At 36.4% G+C, this 21046-nt stretch overlaps 1 protein-coding gene across 1 annotated transcript; it reads left to right on the top strand.

The window, feature by feature from the left end:
* Window positions 1-1875: 1875 nt before the first annotated feature.
* LOC121214546 (uncharacterized) lies at window positions 1876-6095 on the top strand. The gene is made up of 5 exons (XM_041088316.1): window positions 1876-2109; window positions 2259-2990; window positions 3264-3476; window positions 3945-4375; window positions 4550-6095. Exons 1-5 carry the CDS (start codon window positions 1876-1878, stop codon window positions 6093-6095), a joined length of 3156 nt encoding a protein of 1051 aa, XP_040944250.1.
* The last annotated feature ends 14951 nt before the right edge of the window (window positions 6096-21046 follow it).

The raw sequence follows: 21046 nt of genomic DNA, 5'->3' as shown, positions 1-21046 counted from the left end.
CTTTAAAAGCCTGGCCGAATCTAGACATGGCCATTTGTCTATCGGTGCATTCATCTCTACAAGATTCATTTGCTTAATGTGTAAGCTGCCCATTAGAGCTCCCATTCAGCCGAATCTTTCTAGGGAATTAATTCTGGAATTTTCTTGATTTTTCTTAGCTTTTAAGTCTGTCTATTCGGCTAGCTTATGCAGAACTATAAATATTTGCTTGATCATTTGTAAAAGGACTTTTTGCCAATTTTATAATATACTGAATATTTTGTGAGAATTTTCTTCTCTCAATTTCGTCTAAAGACTCTGTTCGCTTATCTACTAGTTAGTGGTGTCAACCCTGCTCTTTGCAAACTGAACTTATCACTTTTTCAACCAAAGTGTGGCGTTCTTCTTATATCGAGGTTCCTATCACTGATAGATAGTGGGTCGAGGTCCTTTTACATCATTCATCCTCCTCCTTAAGAACATATAAGATTCGGGTCAGGACTTAACCTTAGTGTTGGTTCTTTCTTATTTTTAAGCACATCAATTCGTTTTCCATTCAAACCGAAATTATCTTTTGCTAACTAAACCTTTTCCTTTTAGTAACCGAACCATTGTACATAACAACTCCCTTGCACATAATTTGAACCCCAAGTGCCATTTCAAAGACGATTACAATTATAATTGAATCAATACGAACGAGACTACTTCGTTAGACGATCGGGCAACAAAAGCGACTCAACTCAATCAAACGAGGCTGGTTCACATCAGTTGGTATCAGAGCTACTTAAAACGAAGAGTTCAGATGTTCGGAACAACTCCAGAGTAGGTCTATTGTAAAAAAAATTTGAAAAAAAAATTCGTAATTTCAAGTTCTAGTATTTTAATTAGCTTGCTAATTTCGAATATATTGTTAAAGAAAAGAATACGAAAAAAAAGAAGAAATCTTTTCAAAGTGTATGTTGGTTGAATTCTCGATCAGCAAAGGTTCATTCAAGTCTTTCATCAACCTTTTGCGCCACACTTAAACCCATTTCTACCTTTATTTCAAGCCTACCCATCATCATTACATCTACCGTCCTTTGTAACCCTTTGAAACCGACCCTCTAAACTAAAGATTTAGCCTTACCGAGTCTTATACGAAATTACAAGAGAAGAAACGAGAGGAAAAAGGCACGAGTATGTGAGCACATCTGAGAGGAGGTAAAAGCCAAAAGAGTGTAAACACGAGTGTGAGTGTCGTTCTATCTTTCTTTCCTGAGTGAACGTGAGTATTTGTGGTGAGGAATTCTTACTATGTCACAAAGTCCCCAGCGAAACATGGTAGAAAGACCCGAAAGGCAACCGGTAAGAAATGTTGTTCCTAGAGGAGGAGGAGTTCCCGATTTAGGCCAACAAGCCCTCTTAAGAGAATTTCAACGAATGCTTCGAAATGAACTTGAATCCATCAATAAGAGGCTAGATCGAGTAGAAGGAAGGGGAACATGAGAAGGAACCCCTCAAGGACCAAGACGAGAGCGAGGGCAAGCAAGACTTCCTGAAGATGAACTCTATGAGCCAAGCGAGTTGGAGAGTGACCAAGCATCGAATCAAAGTAAAAGATGACGGGGTCCAAGGCAACGAGGTCCTAGGGAATGAGATCGAGTTGATGATGACTTAAAGAATATCAAACTTTCTATTTCCCCATTCCAAGGGAAATCCGACCCGGAAGTCTATCTAGAATGGGAGAAGAAAATCGAGTTGGTTTTCGAGTGTCACAACTACTCGGAGAGCAAAAAGGTGAAGTTAGCCACAATTGAGTTCTCCGACTACGCAATGATATGGTGGGATCAACTTACCACGAGTCGAAGAAGGAACAGAGAGCGGCCAATCTCTACGTGGATCGAAATGAAAGCCGTAATGCGTAAGAGATTTATACCCTCTTATTATCATTGTGAACTTTATCAAAAGTTGCAAAATCTTACGCAAGGAAATAGAAGCGTGGAGGAATATTATAAAGAAATGGAGATCGCCATGATACGTGCGGACATGGAAGAAGATCGTGAAGCAACCATGGCCCGATTCTTAGCCGGCCTTAACCGAGATATAGCTAATGTGGTGGACCTTCAACACTATGACGAAGTTGTTGATATGGTGCATGTTGCCATCAAAGTCGAAAAACAATAGAAGAGAAAAGTTCTAGCCGAGCCTTTCCTAGCACCAACAACTCTCAAAGTTGGAACCAACGGACGAGTAAGAAGGATTTTTCTAATTGCACTAAAGATCACCCTTTGTCTTCTAAGATGAATAAACCCGTTGGTGAAACCAGCAAAGTCAAAGAAGTTGCCATGCCAAATCGATCAAGAGAAATAAAGTGCTTCAAGTGTTTAGGGAGGGGCCATATTGCGAGCCAATGCCCTAACCGAAGTAACATGATCGTGCGGGCTAATGGGGAAATTGAATCTGAGGAAGAAGATGATGAAGAACCCGTTAAAACTACCGAAGAGGAGGACGAACTTGAATACGCTGTTGATGGAAAAATCCTCATCATTAAACGAAGCCTTAGTCTTCAAAGTGTTCAAAACGAACAACAAAGGGAGAACATTTTCCATACACGTTTCCATGTGCAAGGCAAGGTGTGTAGCTTGATCGTGGATGGCGGGAGTTGTACAAATGTGGCCAGCACCTTAATGGTTGAAAAACTCGGCTTGCCAACAACTAAGCACCCTCAACCTTACAAACTTCAATGGCTTAATAACAGAGGGGAGTTGAAGGTAACTAAGCAAGTTTTGGTGCCGTTCACTATCGGAAAATATTTCGACGAGGTTCTATGTGACGTGGTACCCATACACGCTGGTCATATGTTACTGGGTCATCCATGGAAATTTGATCGTAAAGTCATTCATGATGGCTTCACAAACCGCTACACTTTCAAATATGATGGGAAAAATGTAACCTTAGTTCCAATGACGCCGAGGCAAGTTTATGAAGATCAATTGAAACTAAGAGAGTCTGTCGAAAAATTTCGAGAGAATGTACAAAAAGAAAAGAATGAAAAAGAGAGTAAAAAACACATTGAGAAGAAAAAAGAAAAAAAATGAAAAACGTGAGAGAAAAAATAAATCGAATGAACAGAAAAAGAGAGAAGAAAAAAAGCAAAAAAAGATGAGTGTTTATGCGAAAGGGAGTGATTTTAGGAAATCTTACTTGATGAAACAATCGGTTCTTGTACTTATGTACAAGGAAACTCTTTTGAACACTAACGAATTGGATCAAAATTTTCCCTCTTCGATTGTTTCCCTTTGCAGGAATTCAAAGACGTATTTCCGGAAGACATTCCTAGTGGGTTGCCACCCATTCGAGGAATAGAACACCAAATCGACTTCATTCCCGGAGCGTCTATTCCAAATCATCCAGCTTATCGTACTAATCCCAAAAAGACCAAAGAATTGCAAAAAAAAGTTAATGAAGTTATGGAGAAGGGATATATACGAGAAAGCCTTAGCTCATGCGTTGTACCGGTATTATTGGTGTAAAAGAAGGACGGAACATGGGGTATGTGCGTGGACTTTCGCGCGGTGAATAAGATCACTATTAAGTATCGACACTCGATACCACGTTTAGATGACATGCTAGATGAATTGAGTGGTGCTCAATTATTTTCCAAAATTGATCTAAAGAGCGGATACCACCAAATTCGGATGCGTGAAGGGGACGAGTGGAAAACCGCTTTTAAGACGAAGCATGGACTATAGGAGTGGCTGGTCATGCCATTCGGGCTTACCATTGCGCCCAGCACCTTCATGCGCTTGATGAACCATGTTCTTCGTTCTTTTATCAGAAAATTTTGCGTTGTCTATTTTGATGACATACTTATTTATAGCAAATCTTTAGATGATCATTTGTTGCATTTAAAATCTTTTTTGGATGTGCTTAGAAAAGAATCATTGTATGCTAATATTAAAAAATGTACATTTTTCACTAACAAGGTTATTTTCTTAGGTTTTATGGTTAGCTCGGAGGGACTGGAGGTTGACCAAGACAAGGTGAAAGCGGTTCGAGAGTGGCCAAGGCCCACGAGCATCAGCCAAGTGAGGAGCTTCCACGGGTTGGAAACCTTCTATCGTCGATTTGTTCCAAACTTTAGCACGTTGGCAGCACCTTTAACTAGTGTGATAAAAAAATCTTCTGCCTCTTTTTGGAATGAAGAACAAGAAAAATCCTTTATTGCTATCAAATCTTATTTAACTAATGCTCCGTTACTTGTGTTGCCCGACTTTGCTAAAATGTTTGAAGTTGAATGTGATGCATCAGGTGTCGAAATTGGATTCGTTTTAACGCAAGATGGGAAGCTCGTGGCTTATTTTAGTGAGAAGTTAAATGGAGTTGTTCTTAATTATCCGACGTACGATAAGGAAATGTACGCTCTAATTCGAGCTCTCGAGACTTGGCAGCACTATTTATGACCAAAAGAGTTTGTCATACACTCGGATCATGAGGCGTTGAAACATATCAAGGGCCAAGCAAAATCGAACAAACGACACGCTAAATGGGTAGAGTATTTAGAATCTTTTCCTTATATCATCAAATACAGGAAAGGTAAGGAAAATGTTGTGGCTGACGCATTATCTTGTCGATATACCTTGTTATCACATTTGGATGCAAAGTTGCTTGGATTTGTCTTTTTAAAGGAAATGTATGTTGATGATGCTGAATTTGGTGCTATTTATAAATCTTGTGAAAATAAAGTTGTTGATAAATATTTCAGGTTCGACGGATTTCTTTTCCATGAAGGCAAGCTATGTGTGCCGCAAAGCTCAATACAGAAATTGTTGGTGATCGAGGCACATGGTGGCAGACTCATGGGCCATTTCGGAGTGGCGAAGACATTGTCAACCCTCCATGAACATTTCTTTTGGCCTGGAATGAGAAAAGATGTTGAACGGGTTTGTAGCCAATGTATAACTTGCAAGAAGGCCAAGTCCAAGATTAATCCACATGGACTCTACAAACCATTGCCCATATCTAGCGCACCATGGGTCGATCTTTTTATGGACTTTGTCCTAGGTCTTCCAAGAACTAAAACGGGGAAGGACTCTATCTTTATTGTTGTAGATAGATTTTCGAAAATGTCACATTTTATAGCTTGCTCTAAAACTGACGATGCTGTTCATATTGCCAACTTGTTCTTTAGGGAGGTTGTACGACTTCATGGAATTCCGAGAACAATCGTATTTGATCGAGACACAAAGTTCCTAAGTCATTTTTGGAGGTCTTTATGTGGAAAACTAGGAATGAAGCTATTGTTCTCCACAACATGTCATCCCCAAATGGATGGACAAACGGAGGTTGTGAATCGCGCATTATCAACTTTATTGCGAGTTATCATTCGAAAGAACCTCGAATCATGGGAGGAGTGCCTACCGCATGTAGAATTTGCTTACAATAGATCCATTCATTCTGCCACTAAACATTCACCGTTTGAGGTCGTGTATGGGTTCAATCCTCTAACCCCATTAGATTTGCTTCCCTTGCCTAATGATCAGCTTGGTCATGCCAATGCCAACCAAAAAGTCGATTATGTGAAGCAACTTCACCAAAAAGTGAGAGCCAACATTGAAGCTCGAACCGAACAATATATGCGAGCTACAAATAAAGGAAGAAAGCAGGTAGTGTTCAAACCTGGAGATTGGGTTTGGGTGCACATGAGCAAGGAACGTTTCCTGGCCCAACGAAGGTCAAAGTTGCTACCAAGAGGAGATGGTCGCTTTCAAGTTTTGGAACGAATTAATGAAAATTCTTACAAGCTTGATCTCCCAGGTGATTATAACATTAGCGCAAGCTTTAATGTCGCTGATTTATCTCCGTTTGATACAGGTAGCGATTTGGGGACAAATCGCCTCGAAGAGGGAGGGAATGATGCAATCGAGGCCCATGAGCTATCAAGTGCTAACGACACTTCTCTCGAGCTGCCCAAAGGACCCATTACTCGAGCTAGGGCTAAGAAGTTCAAGGATGCAATTTCAACTTTGATGGATCGGGTTTGGGGTGAATCCGTGGCCGGCCTACTTGAAAGCTCATGGACCAGCAAGATGAGCAAACCGTGCACTCTACTTCAAGCTCATTCAGCTCAACTTTAGCTCATTGAGCTTGTCCTTAGCTGATTCAGCTCAACTTCAGCTCATCTTAACTTGCATTTATTTTTTCTAAAATAATTATTTAATTTGTTTTTAGTTAAAGTAGTTAAGTAGTTAATTAAGTTTAATTCTGGTCAAATAATAATTGAATGTTATTAAATATGTCCTAAACTCATACAAATATTTAATTAGTTCACCGAATTTTATGTGTAGATTTTTATTCATTTGCTGCCGAAAATAATGTGCTTGATACATCATTAATTTGCTGCTTTATTTTGATGCAGGAATTTTCCTTGGACAGCAAGGGTGCATGCATCTTAGGTTCATTGCATTTGGGCGATACATGCATGGCACCCCAAATGAATGTTCAGCCAAATTTTTTCATCTCCAAACATCCACATGCAGCTCATTTTAAGCATTCACACTAAGGACTTTTCAGCTGATGATGTTCACACAAGTGACTCTCGAAAATCGACTTTTCACACTTGTGTGGCTATTCAAAGACTCTCTTCAATGCTTTTACCTTTTCAACCAACAAGTGCCAATTTAAGGAGTCATTTAAAAGCCTGGCCGAATCTAGACATGGCCATTTGTCTATCGGTGCATTCATCTCTACAAGATTCATTTGCTTAATGTTTAAACTGCCCATTGAAGCTCCCATTCAGCCGAATCTTTCTAGGGAATTAATTCTGGAATTTTCTTGATTTTTCTTAGCTTTTAAGTCTGTCTATTCGGCTAGCTTATGCAGAACTATAAATATTTGCTTGATCATTTGTAAAAGGACTTTTTGCCAATTTTATAATATACTGAATATTTTGTAAGAATTTTCTTCTCTCAATTTCGTCTAAAGACTCCATTGGCTTATCTACTAGTTAGTGGCGTCAACCCTGCTCTTTGCAAACTGAACTTATCACTTTTTCAACCAAAGTGTGGCGTTCTTCTTATACCGAGTTCCTATCTCTGATAGATTGTGGGTCGAGGTCCTTTTACATCATTCATCATCCACCTTAAGAACATATAAGATTCGGGTCAGCACTTAATCAATTCGTTTTCCATTCAAACCGAAATTATCTTTTGCCAACTATACCTTTTCCTTTTAGTAACCGAACCATTGCACATAACAACTCCCTTTCACATAATTTGAACCCCAAGTGCCATTTCAAAGACGATTACATTTATAATTGAAGTAAGACGAACGAGACTACTTCGTTAGACGATCGGGCAACAAAAAAAACTTAACTCAATCAAACGAGGCTGGTTCGCATCACAAAGTTTTTTTCACTGCATCAGAATTTACAGGGTTCGACATCTTGTCTCTGTCCATTTCAACAAGAATTAGTGCTCCACCAGTGAAAACTTTCTTTACCACATACGGTCCCTCCCATTTTGGTGTCCATTTTCCCCGATGGTCATGAACATATGGAAAAATCTTCTTCAGTACTAGATCCCCTTCTCTGAACTGCCTGAGTTGTACCTTCTTATTATAGGCCTTGATCATTCTTTTCTGATACAACTGGCCATGACATAAAGCTGCTAATCTTTTTCCTCAATTAAATTCAACTGCTCATATCTCTCTAGCACCTCCCTTAACACTCGTAGAGATGGGATTTGCACCTCGATAGGTAAAACAACCTCCATGTCATACACTAATGAAAATGGAGTAGCTCTAGTTGAGGTCCTCACTGATGTACGGTATACATGGAGAGAAAAAATGAGTTTCTCATGTCAATCCCTATACATTTATGTTGTCTTCGAAATGATCTTCTTGATATTCTTATTTGCGGCCTCGACTGCCTCATTCATATTTGGATGATATGGTGAAGAATTGTGATGCTTGATCTTAATTTGTGTACTAACCTCTTCTATCAAGGCATTACTCAAGTTCTTGGCATTTCTGATATGATTCTTTTTGGTAAACTGTACCGACAAATGATCTATCTTTTCAGAACTTTACAGATCACTGATCGAGTTACATTAACATATGAAGCAGCTTTGACCCACTTGGTGAAGTAATCAATCACTACAAAGATGAAGTGATGTCCGTTTGATACTTTTGGTGTGATTGGGCCAATGACATCCATGCCCCACATTGAGAACGACCAAGGAGTTGTCAAGACATGAAGATTGGTAGGAGGAGCATTAATATTGTCTACATAAATCTGGCATTTATGACATTTTTTAGCATAATTTAAACAATCTCGTTCCAACGTCAACCAGAAATATCCAGCCCTCATGATTTGCCTTGCCATCGTATGTCTGTTACTATGTGCTCCACATACTCCATCATGGATTTCTTTCATTATCTGATTCGTCTCTTCTGTGTTGACACATCTCAATTGGGTTTGGACACGTCCTCTTTTGTACAAAAACTCATTGTCCAAGAAGAAACCCATAGCCAGCCTCTAAAGTATTCGTTTATCATTTTTTGAGGCACAATCCGAGTATTGCTGGTATTGCAAATACCGCTTAATGTGAACATATCATGGTTTCCCATCCATTCCTGATCGTACTCCTGCGCAATGGGCCGGTAAGTTCTTGACCCTTAGCTGTATAAGTTATACTTCTGTTTCGAATCCTACTTTGAACATGGCGGCTAGAGTAGCTAATGCATCTGCTAACTGGTTTTCTTCTCTTGGCAAATGACAAAATTGGGCATTATCAAATTCTTTGATTAGCCTATGCACATATGTTTGATAGTGAATCAGCTTGGAATCCATTGTTTCCCATTCTCCTCTTAATTGCTAAACAACTAATGCTGAGGCACCAAAAACTTTTAAAACCCTGATCTTTTTTTCAATAGCAATCTGAAGTGCCAAAATGCATGCCTTGTATTTAGCTAGATTGCTCATACAGGTGAACATCAATTTAGCTGTAGTAAGAAAGTACTAACCACTTGGGGAGATTAGTACTGCCCCAATCCCATGCCCCATCATGATGGATGCTCCATGAAAATACACCCTCCAAATTTATTATTCGCATTTCGAAATTGACATGATCTCTTCGTGTGGGAAATCAAAACTCATGGGCTCATATTCCTCTTTCGTACGATCCTCCAAAACTTTCGCGACTATGCTTCCTTTTATAGCCTTTTGGGACATGTACATGATGTCATACTCAGACAATACCACTTGCCAACGAGCAACTCTCTCTAACAATGATGGCTTCTCAAAAATGTACTTCAAAGGATCTATTTTTGTGATAAGGAAGGTGGTGTGATACAACATGTATTGCCTTAGTCAACGCGCAATCCATGCTAAAGCGCAACACATCTTTTCCATATAGGAATACTTGGCTTCATATTCTATAAACTTCTTGCTCAGATAATAGATTGCATGCTCTTTCTTGTTTGAATCATCTCGTTGCCCTAGAACACAACCTATAGAATTATCTAGCACTATCAAAAACAAAATCAAAGGTCTTCCTGGCACCGGGGGAATCAAAATTGGTGGCTTAGCCAAATACTCTTTTACTTTCTCAAACACTTTTTGACAATCTTCAGTCCATTCAACATCGCTATCCTTACATAAGAGCTTAAAAATGGGATCACATTTATCCGTTAACTGTGAGATGAAACGAGACATGTAATTTAACCGTCCCAAAAAACCTTTTACCTCATTTTGATTTTTAGGGGATGTTAAATCTTGAATTGCTCCAACCTTGTCCGGATCTATTTCAATTCCCCATTCACTCACTACGAAACCTAACAACTTCCCCGACTTTACCCCAAAAGTACATTTTGCTAGATTCAATCTCAATTTATATTTCCTCAATCTTTCAAATAGTTTACGAAGGTTTTCCACATGACTTTCCTCCCTAGTGAACTTTGTTATCATATCGTCAATATAAACATCAATCTCTTTATGCACCACGTCCTGAAACAGTGTCACCATTACTCATTAAGACATGGCCCTAACATTTTGTAAACCAAATGGCATGACCCTACAAAAAATTTTCCCCAAGTAATGATGAACGTGGTCTTTTCCATGTCCTCCATCTTCATTATGATTTGATTATACCCCAAGAATGCATCCATGAAAGAGAAAACATAATGTTTAGCAGTGTTATCCACCAGTGTGTCTATATGAGGTAACAAAAAATTATCCTTGGGGTTGGCTCGATTCAAATCTCTATAATCAACGTATATTTTGACTTTTCATCCTTTTTAGGCACTGGTACAAGATTTTCCACCTATACTGGGTATTTAGCTACTTCTAGAAATACCCTATCAAATTTTTTCTTGACCTCTTCTTTAATGTTCAACAGCATCTTAGGTTTCATCCTTCTCAACTTCTGGTATACGGGCTTGCAAATTGATTTCAAAGGTAGTCTGTGTTCCACAATATTGGTGTCTAAACCTAGCATATCTTGGTATGACCATGAAAACACATCTAAGAACTCAATAAGTAGATCCTTCAACAATTGACTTTGCTCTGGCATCATCATCACCCAGATTGATTAAATCTATTCCCTCCAAGTGGAGTTCTATACGCTTCTTTTCATGTTCAAATAGCCTCAAAAACTCTTCTGGTACAACTTCCTCTTCTTCCATCCCATGATCATTATAGTGAACATAATTATGAGAATTTGATTCAAAGATGTCATTTGGATCATTTATCAATTCATGAGGTATATCCCTGAAATAATTATGAGTATGTATATTGGTAGATGAATGAAAACTATTGAATGAATAAAAGTGACTAGGGACATAATCCAAATTTGATTTCATTAAAGAGAAAATAGTTTTACATGGATTTTTTAAGGAAATTAAATTACCTGAATGATATTAAACTTTGATATAATAACTCTTAAAAATGATTACATCTCAAAACACTCAAGGATAGCAAGTAACTGTATGAGCTGCTAGTTGTCCAAGGTGGGTGTTATACCGGTGAGCTATCATTTGTCCTTTTTCAAATTGCATTTATTTCTAAAGTTAGAAAATTATTTGGATTTTTCATAAAAATGTTCTTTATTTTTTTAAAATAATGTTTATAAATAAACAAATGAGTGAATGAGTGAATGAATGGATGAATAAATGATTGAATGATTGAAATTGGGGCACATTGTTGTAAATATACTCGAATATAAACATTTTCATTCATGGAAGGTTTGAAAATTGTTCAACTTACAAATTTTTTTTTCCATTTTTCATTCATACTTAAAGAAAATCCTAATCGATCCTATTACCATAGGACAAATCTCTATTTGCTGTTCTTCTTCTTCCTCCTCATGAGCTTGATGAAATTTTGATAATGTGCCTGAGCCACCTCCAGAAGTTCCATTGCAGGCTCGTTCCTAGTCACAAAAGGGGTAGATCCTTTTTTGAGTTCTTCAATCTGTTCACATATGTCTTCGACTTGCTAAGCGAAAACCTGACCTTCCCTGTACATTGTTGTAAACACCTCTTGTTGGCTTACTGCCATTTGTTCCACTGTGATAAAATGCTCTGCAAGCTCCTATATTCTTTCATGACCTCTTTGTTTTGCTCTTCTTTTGTCTTTAATTCTTTCAAATTTCCTCCTCCAGCACCTCCATTTCAGCAGTTTTTTCCTCCTCTAAGTTTGCTCTTGTTCTCGCACTTTCTGGAGTTCATTAGCTCACAAACTCGGATCCGCCTCAAACCTATGAATCTGAGCAAACAAGTCAAATCTTTCACATTGACGTCGTTCTAACTATATTATTAGTTCTTCCCCTCTTCCCTTCATGTCTAATCAGTGTTGTTGTTGTTGCCTCATGATTTCTTCCAGTTTTTCCTTTACTTATGACTGATGCTGCTCTCGTTGCTATTTGACCTCTTCATCACTTCCCCTCAATAGCATCTCTAAATCATGTATATTTTCTGTTAGCTCAGCTACGTCATCTAGGACTTTCCTCTTTCCCTTGAATTGCGCTGACATAGAGATTTTGCTTCTTTTCATAGGCGCCACTGGATATACGTTTCCGAAGGGGAATGGTTGAAACAAGTTCCTAATTGCAAGCTCAAGGTTTGACCCCACTTGATTCATATCTCTTCCAATTTCTTCCAAAATCCTGGGTCCTAAACCAAAGCTTTCATCTTGTTTAGACCAGTTGTAGCAGGTACACATTGATCATACCTGTATTGGCTCAGAACCATCAACAAGGAATAACTGATGGCTCCCCATATGCTAATTAAGGGAACCCACAAATGACCATCGTACCTGTTAAGTATCGTGCTCCAAATAATCATGGAGCCCTTCCATTATGTTTCTTGGTATGTCAATGTACTAAGGTTCTGAACCCACTACTCAATCAATTGGTTTGGATGCCACTCATTTTTCAGAAATTCCTCTATAGGCTTGGTCCAAAGAACAAACACCTGACGGAATCGCCTACTTAATCTAGGCTAAAATCTTATGAAAATCTTAAATAAAAACTCTAAAGAAAATGCCTCCGATTTACTTGTAACTCGATTAAGATGTGTTCACCAAACTTACCTAATTTGAAACTTAAATTAGAGATTTTTACTTTTAATGGGAACCCTAAAAGATACCTAAATAATTCTAGTAAAATACTTTCAATTCCTAAAATTAATTCTATTTTAGAATTCTAAAGAAAACGTAGAAATTACCAATGAATTAAGAGAAATATTAAAATTCATCTACAACTTATTTGATCTTTTATTTATTTTTTTAACAAATTTAATTAATAACGTTGAACTTATCAAGATCTTACAAAAGTATCCTATGTCGGGTTTATGATTTATCTTACTTTAAAATTCTTGATATAAGGCTTAAATTCGTCAAAATCCTAAAATAATATATCTTACATAACATTTATTAGCTTTCTTAAAAAGTTTCTAAAGTAAAATACTTAGACCTACTCATGATTTACAATTCACCTACAAAAATCTTTAGCTTTAATCTTGAACAAAGTCCTAAAGAATATTTACATATTAATTTAAGATTATAAAGAGGAATCCTATACAATATTTAAAATTAGTTTAAAACCCTAAAAAATCCTACATATTATTTATAATTTTTCTAGTGTAAACGGTAGACAAGATCTTAAAGACTAACCTAAATTCAAATGTAAAACCCTTATGGTTTCATTAAAATGTAACACCTACTTACCTAACTTCATGTCAACAATTATAGGATGGAAAAATGACTTAAAGTTCCCTCTTTTAAAATGAATAGTAATAAAATAGAAAAATTAATTAAATTGGCTAAAGTTAATGAAAAGTTTAAACTCTTTCAAAAATGGAAATAATAAAAAGAAAACTTAAATAAATGAAATAAATAAGACATTGACATGATGATGATAATAATAACAATAATACACCTTGGTCACAATACAATAAAAGAATCAAAGTAACATAAGTAAATAATATTAAAATGTATGTAAGGGGAATGTTTAAAAAAACATAAATATAAATAGACATGAAAATGAATAAAGACGAAATAAGAATAAATAAAAATTATACAAGTGTGAATAAATATAAAACATTAAAATAAAGTGCATAGTTTACATTAAATATATAAGGTATAAATGTAAATGAAAAGGGAAGATATAAGTGTAAATAATTTATTAAAGATGGAAGCAAAATGACATAGCTGATTTTGGGACTAAAAGATAAAAAATTGGAAGAAAGAGGACTGATGTAGCAATTAATTTGCTTTTAATTTATAAATTTCGGATTAAATCAAAGGCTTGAATAAACAAAATGGTTACGGGTGTAAATAGGCCAGAGAGTGAGGGCAGTGTTGTAAAAAATAAGGTATTTTTTTGTAAATTTAAAAAGTAAGGGGGTGGAAATAAATTACTCATTTTTGGCACCTATAAATAATAAAAAAACTATTCACTATTTCATTTTAACCTCATTTTTTTCAAAAAAAAAATATTTTCCTCTTTCTCTTCCTCTTTCTATGTTGGCCATGGCTCCACCACAAAGAGCCCAACGGCTCTCCAACCTCCAGTGGTGGAGCCACCGCATACGGTGGCCAAAATTTTTTAATTTTTTTTTGTAGAATCAAAGTTTTCTTTTAAAAAATCACTACTTTCTTTAAAAATCAAAGTTTTATTTCGAAATAGTTGAAAAAGATCAAAACTTTGTTTTAAAAAATTTAAATTTTTCCTGAAAACTGACTAAAAAACATATTTTTATTTCAAAAATCTAAACTTTCTCTTTTTTTTAAAAAATATTATTTTTTTTAAATCAAAGCTTTTATTTCGAAATAGTTAAAAAAATCATAACTTTGTTTTAAAATTTTAAAATTTCCTTTGAAATGACTAAAAAAATATTTTTTTTTATTTTTAAAATCTAAACTTTCCCTTTTTTAAAAAAAATTCCCAAGATCAAGCCTTTTTTTTCTAAAAAAGAATAGAAAGGGGAAGGGAAAAAAAAGATTTTTGGGGCTCTTAGGGGTGGATGACCGACGGTCCGATGACATTCCCTTCATTGGAGCCCAAAACCCGATCCCTCATGACATGTCTATGGCCAAAAAAGAAAAAGATAGAAGAAAAGAAAAAAGAGAAACTAGAATGCTTGTTGTTGTTGTTGTTGTTTTACTCTTTTTTAAGAACAAAATATGAAAAGCCTCCTTTTTTTTATTCTTTCATTTCACTTCATGTATATATATTGTTTTTTAATCTTTTTTATTTGTAAAAAAAGATAATAATAATAATATTTAATAATAATAGTAATGATAATGATAATAATAATTTGAGCCCTTGACAGGCCCAAAAAGGAAAGAAAAAGGAAATAAAAACAAAGGCCTCCATTTGATCAAAATTGAGTGGACTTCGAACGGGACCAAGAGAGAACAAATATACAAATAGGCCCCTAATTGGACTCAGACAAATATAAAAAAAATTTACTAATGGTAATTAATGTTCCCAACCAAATTCGAATTCAGTAACACAGGCTCGAAACATATCTTTTAGCACTTGAATAATGCATTTTGATTGGCCATCAGAATGGGAATGGAATGTTGTGCTAAAAGTCAACCTTGTACCTAACGATTCGTTCAACTGCTTCCAGAATCTTGAGGTAAATAAAGGGTCTCGGTCAAAGATAATAGACACAGGCACACCATGAAGTCTAACTATCTCACAAATATACAGTAACACCCAAACCCAGCCCAGTCATTATGGCAAAATTCAGAAAGCTAAATTGGACACCAGAATGGCCCAGGAAAACTTTCTTGAATTTGAACGTACTTTTTTAAACCATTTGTGTGGTTCGTTCAAATCTAGTAAAATCAAATGTTCAACTTTATTTTCAATTTCATTTCAAAAACCATTTGTCGACGAAAATGGTCGAAATAAACTTTCAAAATTTTGAAAATTATTTTAAAACTATTGGTTTATCAATTCAAAGCAAATTAAATAAAGCATTTATTTTAATTTCGTAAAAACCGTGCAAATTTCAAGAATCAAAATAAATAATATCTCAATTGTAAACATTCAATCATTTATTCAAAACTATTTCGACTTTTGAATCGTACTTCTAAATCATTTGTCTTTTATTCAAAATTGGAGAACTTGGTTTTTCGTCATTATTTCGGAAATAAAAACATATTAACTTCATAAATCAAATGTCTTTAGAAAACTCATCTGTAAACATTAATAATTTTGAAAACTAAGTCTAATTATATTAAAAACTCATTTTTCATAAATGCAGCGGAAAAATGTGTTATTGACAGATTCTATTTTAAAAATTTAGTTTCAAGCGAAATCTTATCAAATATTAATTTATCCAGTTTTTAAAACCTAATGTCATGGAAGCAATTTATGCAAATCAAAATAAAAAATCCCCAAAATAAAGCCCCATGCCACAGTCCATACTCAAATTTATCACAAACCCAAAATATCAAAATAAAATTTAATTACTTTAATTTAAAAAGACTTTCGAGAAACTCTTCAAATGCCACCATCAAATCCTAACATCGGGGTTATCTATAAAATCAGAAAACTAAAGGTGTAATACCCCAAACCCGGCCTAGATGTTATGGCCGAATCTGGCGATATCACATTGAAGTGTTTTTCGAAAACATAGTTTCAATAAAAAAACCCGTTCCATATTAATTATCGTTTATTGGTTAGAGGGTGTTGTTCATATTCTTGGTCAGATGGATTGTTCTGAAGAGGATAAGTTAGGTTGTGCTGTGTCACGACTGACGGATAAGGCTCACAGATGGTGGTTGATTATCAAGAGGGGTACTGCGCCGAATCGTTTAACTTGGGACTTCTTCTTATCGTCATTCCAGATGAAGTTCATGGGCGAGTAGTATCTCAAGGATAGGAGAGGGGAGTTTATGGGTCTCGTCCAGGGTACTCTGTCAGTAGACGAGTATGAGGCTGAGTTTTTTCGGTTGAGCTAGTACGCTCCCGAGTTGGTAGCTCATGATGTGAGCCATTGTAAGAGGTTTAGGTTCAAACTAAACTGTGAGATTAAGCTCTATTTGGTTGCTCAGAGTACCGAGGTCTTTAATGAGTTGGTTGAGAAGGCTCGTGCACTTGAGAAGACTTTGGGAGAGGAGCCCAAAGTTGTTTCATCTAGATCTATTAAGAGGACGACCGATGCTGCTAGTGGGTCTGGTCGTAAGGGGAAGAGAAGTTGTTTTGCTAGATCTGATCAACATGTTGTTTGTGGTTGTGGTCAGGGTAGACAGGCTGCGAGAGCCGAAGCTGGTCCTACTAATCAGGTTGTGCTATATGGAATTTGTGTGAGCACTGTAATCGTCAACATCCGGGAGATTGTTGGAGGTTGATGGGTGCTTGTCTGGCTTGTGGTTCAATAGAGCATTGAGTTAGCGACTGCCCGAGGAGAGCGCTTGTTGTTCACGATCGACTTATTGTTGCTGCTACTGCACCTGCTGATACGAGCCAAGGAGGTGACACTGAAGGTGTTGTTTTTCCTAGTGGTCCAATCACTCGAAGCAAGGCACGACAATTAAAATCAAAGATGAATGCTTTTGTCCAAGACTTTGTTGCTACAAATTTAATTCATCATGTTTGTGACGTTGACAAATACGGGAATGCAATTCCCTGGACCAATCTTGGAATAGTGCAAGCCCATAAATTGGTGGATTAATCTTTTATGTATCTTATTATTATTATTTACTTAATTCTCATTGGTTGGGACACATCACTTATGAGTTAAGTAATTTTCTTGGTTTGGTTATTATTTATTTATTTTCTTAGATAATTTTAAAGAGTTTTATTAGAGTTCAATTACTCTTGTATTTTGCCTATAAATAGGCTTGCTTTCTACACATTGGGGGTCGAATAAAAAGAGAGTATTTTTTTCTTCCAAATTTGTGTGAGGCAAATTTTTGAGAGTGGAGTGATTCTTCTCTTGTTATTTAGTTTGGAGTTTGTTACTTTCGAGGGTATTTCAGAGTTACAAATATTTAAATTTCTTTCCCGTTCATCGGTGTTTCTAGAGGTTCTTCTTCTAGGGGTTTCGTAAGGAGCCGCTCAATCATTGGCGTTTTTGGTTACAAGTTAACCAAGGGTTCCATAGCGCAAATCTATCCTTTTTTTTCTTTTATTATTATTATTTAACTAATTTTATTTATTCTCGTTTTATTTCTAATTTGTGTTTCTCTTGTGTCTAGATCCGGGTTTTCGCATCAGTTGGTATCAGTTTCAGGCCATTCAGTGTTATTTTTGAAGCTAAAAAAAAGTTGCCTACCTTTCATACGTAGGTTTCTTCTTTTCCTATTATTGTGATTATTTTTATTTTTATTTTTCCCAAAATTGAATTTCTTTTCTTTCTTCTTTTCTTGACTCAAGTATAATTAAAGCTTCAATTTTTTAAAATCTTAAGACACCAAACGTTTCCGATTTTTTTTTAAATTTGGGTAGAGTTTTCTTAAGTTTTCTTCTTATTAAAGCTTTCCTTTGACTCTAGAGTTAGGGATCGTTGCAGGTCTACGTTTTTTTGTTTCTCTTACGCTTTCTAACACTTTGTTTCTTCTTGTGCTAGCAAATATTAAAAGCACGCACAATTCCTTCATCCGTGTAGCCTCCATTACGAATTGCCTCGTCAAGTTTATTGGCCTCTCAGAGCAGTTAGGGTCTTCATTGTTTCTTTGAAGTTTGCACCTCCGTTATTTGATCTTGATTAGTAACCCTCTCCAAACATATTTACAAGTTTTGAATCATTCAGAGAGTTATTCTTTTGAGAGCTAACGAGTGAGGTTATTATTATTTTTTCTTTCTTGTTCCTATTTGTTTGATCTTTCACAGATACCATGCCGCTCACTAGATCCCAAACTAGTAAAAATGAAGAGGATGAGCAAAAAAGAGAGAACGATCCTTTGGTCGAGTTGTTACAAAAAGAGATGAAAAAGTTGCAAACTCAATTCGGACATCGCATGACCCAGATGTTACAAGAGCAAAGGGAGTATCTTGATACAAAACTTACAACTCAAGAGAGATACATTACCGATAATTACAAGAAGTTCAACGAAGCCTTTATAAGTCGATCAAATTTGCGAGATTGAACTTTTAAACGAAGGGAGGACCATGTTTTTGATGATAACTTTGAGTCCGAGTATGTACCTAGAGAAAGGTTGGAACGAAACAATGACACCCCCAAACCAAAATTTCCTTCTTTCTCAGGGAAGAATGATCCTGATGCTTACCTTGATTGGGAGGAAAAGATGGAAGCAGTCTTTGCTTGTTACAATTACTCTGATGAGAAAAAGGTAACATACGCTGTCGCTGAGTTCATTTATTATGCATTAACATGGTGGAATCAATTATGTAAAAGCAGGATTCTTTATAGAAAGCAACCTGTTACTACTTGGGTTGAAATAAAGCGCATCTTGCGAAAACGATTTGTTCCACCATACTATTATCGAGAACTCCATCAAAGACTCCAACATCTTGTTCAAGGAGATAGATCTGTGGATGACTACTACAAAGAGATGGAGACTATTCAGATTAGAGCCAATCTTGTTGAAGAGGCTGAGGTGACTATGGCTAGATTCCTTGCCGGCCTAATGCAAATCGAGTTGAGTTACAACACTACATGGATGTTGAAGAGATACTTCAAACCGCACTCACCATTGAAAAGCAATTATGAAAGAAAGGGACAACGAGGGGTGCTAGTTCTGTTTCTAATCCTGCTTGGAAAGGAAATTGGCAAAACCAAGATGATAGATTATGGAATGGGAGAGATGCACGGTTCAAGCCAAATGAGCCTAGAACTTACTCCAAAGATAGAGGCATGCCTAATTCATTTAAAGGTTCTACTTCTACTAATCGAGCTCCATCTTCTTCTTCTACTTCTCCTAGTGCCATTAAGCAGCCAAAAGATATTACCTGCTTCAAATGCCAAGGAATGGGTCACTATGCTCGAGAATGCCCTAATAAAAAGTCATTGGTGATTCGAGAAGATGGCGAGGTTGATTTTGAGTCTGATAACGAAGATGAGATGCCTCCTTTGGAAGATGCTGATGATGTGCATACTCATGATGGGTATGAAGAATACTTAGAGTATGGTGAGAAAGCACTTGTTGCTCGAAGGGCTTTAAATGTCCAGTTTAAAGAGGAAGGGCGCGAACAAAGAGATAACATTTTCCACACGAGATGTTTGATTGGTGGACAACCTAGTTCATTGATCATCGATAGTGGAAGTTGCACCAATGTGGTGGGTTCTTCCCTTGTTGAGAAACTTGGCCTACCTTGTGTGAAGCATCCAAAGCCATACCGCTTGCAATGGCTGAATCATAGTGGAGAGGTAAAAGTATCTAAACAATGCTTAGTTTCATTTTCCATTGGTAGATACTCTGATAAAGTTTTGTGTGATGTTGTTCCAATGCAAGCTGGGCACATATTACTTGGACGGCCATGGCAGTTTGATCGACGAGTAAATCATGATGGTTTCCTTAACCAATATACCTTTGTGTTCCTTGGAAAGAAGTTTACTTTGGCTCCACTTCCTCCTCAAGAAGTCTACAACGATCAACTCAAACTTGCTAGTGAGATGGGTAAGGGAAGTGAGGTAAAATCATTGAAAAAAGCTGAGAGTAAAGAGGCACTTAGTGTTAAAAGCCAACTTAAAGGCCCAACATTGGTGAGTGATTGCACACACAAGTCACGAGATGAGAGAGTGAGTTTATTCGCTAGGTTTCGAGATATCAAATTTGCTCTTTATACAAAACAAACATTTGTAATTATTAGGTTTAGGGAAAACTTTGTTTTGACTAACTCTAATACACATTTGCCTAGTTGTTTTGTTGATCTTTTGCAGGATTTTGAGGATGTATTTCCTTCTAAAATGCCTAAGGGATTACCTCCTTTACGAGGGATTGAACATCAAATTGACTTTGTGCCTGGTTCGAGTATTCCGAATAGACCAGTCTATCCAAGCAATCCTAAATAAACTAAGGAGTTGCAAAGGCAAGATGAAGATCTCTTAGAGAAAGGGTAGATTCGTGAGAGTCTAAGCCCTTGTGCGGTCCCTGTACTTCTCGTCCCAAAAAAAGATGGTTCTTGGAGAATGTGTGTTGATTGTCGTACTGTCAACAAGATTATGGTAAAGTATCGATATCCAATTCCTCGATTTGATGATATGTTGGATGAGCTTAATGGTGCATGCATTTTCTCTAAAATTGACTTAAAAAGTAGTTACCATAAAATAAGAATGAAACAAGGTGATGAATGGAAAACTGCTTTTAAGACTAAGTATGGCCTGTATGAGTGGTTAGTCATGCCATTTGGCTTAACTAATGCTCCTAGCACATTCATGAGATTAATGAACCACATACCTAGACCTTTTTTAGGAAAATTTGTCGTTGTGTATTTTGATGACATACTGATTTATAGCAGAACTTTGAATGATCATGTTGGGCATGTTAAATTAGTATTGGATGTGTTAAGGCATGAACGACTCTTTGCTAATCTTGGAAAATGCACCTTTTGTACAGATAAGCTTGTTTTTTTGGGTTTTGTGATAAGTTCTACAAGAATCCATATGG

Source organism: Gossypium hirsutum, chromosome D02 (genome assembly GCF_007990345.1).
Source record: "Gossypium hirsutum isolate 1008001.06 chromosome D02, Gossypium_hirsutum_v2.1, whole genome shotgun sequence".
NCBI classification, from domain to species: Eukaryota; Viridiplantae; Streptophyta; class Magnoliopsida; order Malvales; family Malvaceae; genus Gossypium; species Gossypium hirsutum.
The sequence above is the reverse complement of the archived record's forward strand: the minus strand, read 5'-3'. Positions and strand labels throughout refer to the sequence as shown.

Bases quoted from the DNA above. Each gene is read 5' to 3' on its own strand.
- LOC121214546 (XM_041088316.1), top strand. From the start codon at position 1,876: ATGCGTAAGAGATTTATACCCTCTTATTATCATTGTGAACTTTATCAA. The intron at 2,110-2,258 runs GTGCATGTTGCC...TTGTCTTCTAAG, and splicing joins ATGACGAAGTTGTTGATATG to ATGAATAAACCCGTTGGTGA. The intron at 3,477-3,944 runs GTATTATTGGTG...TTCACTAACAAG, and splicing joins TTAGCTCATGCGTTGTACCG to GTTATTTTCTTAGGTTTTAT.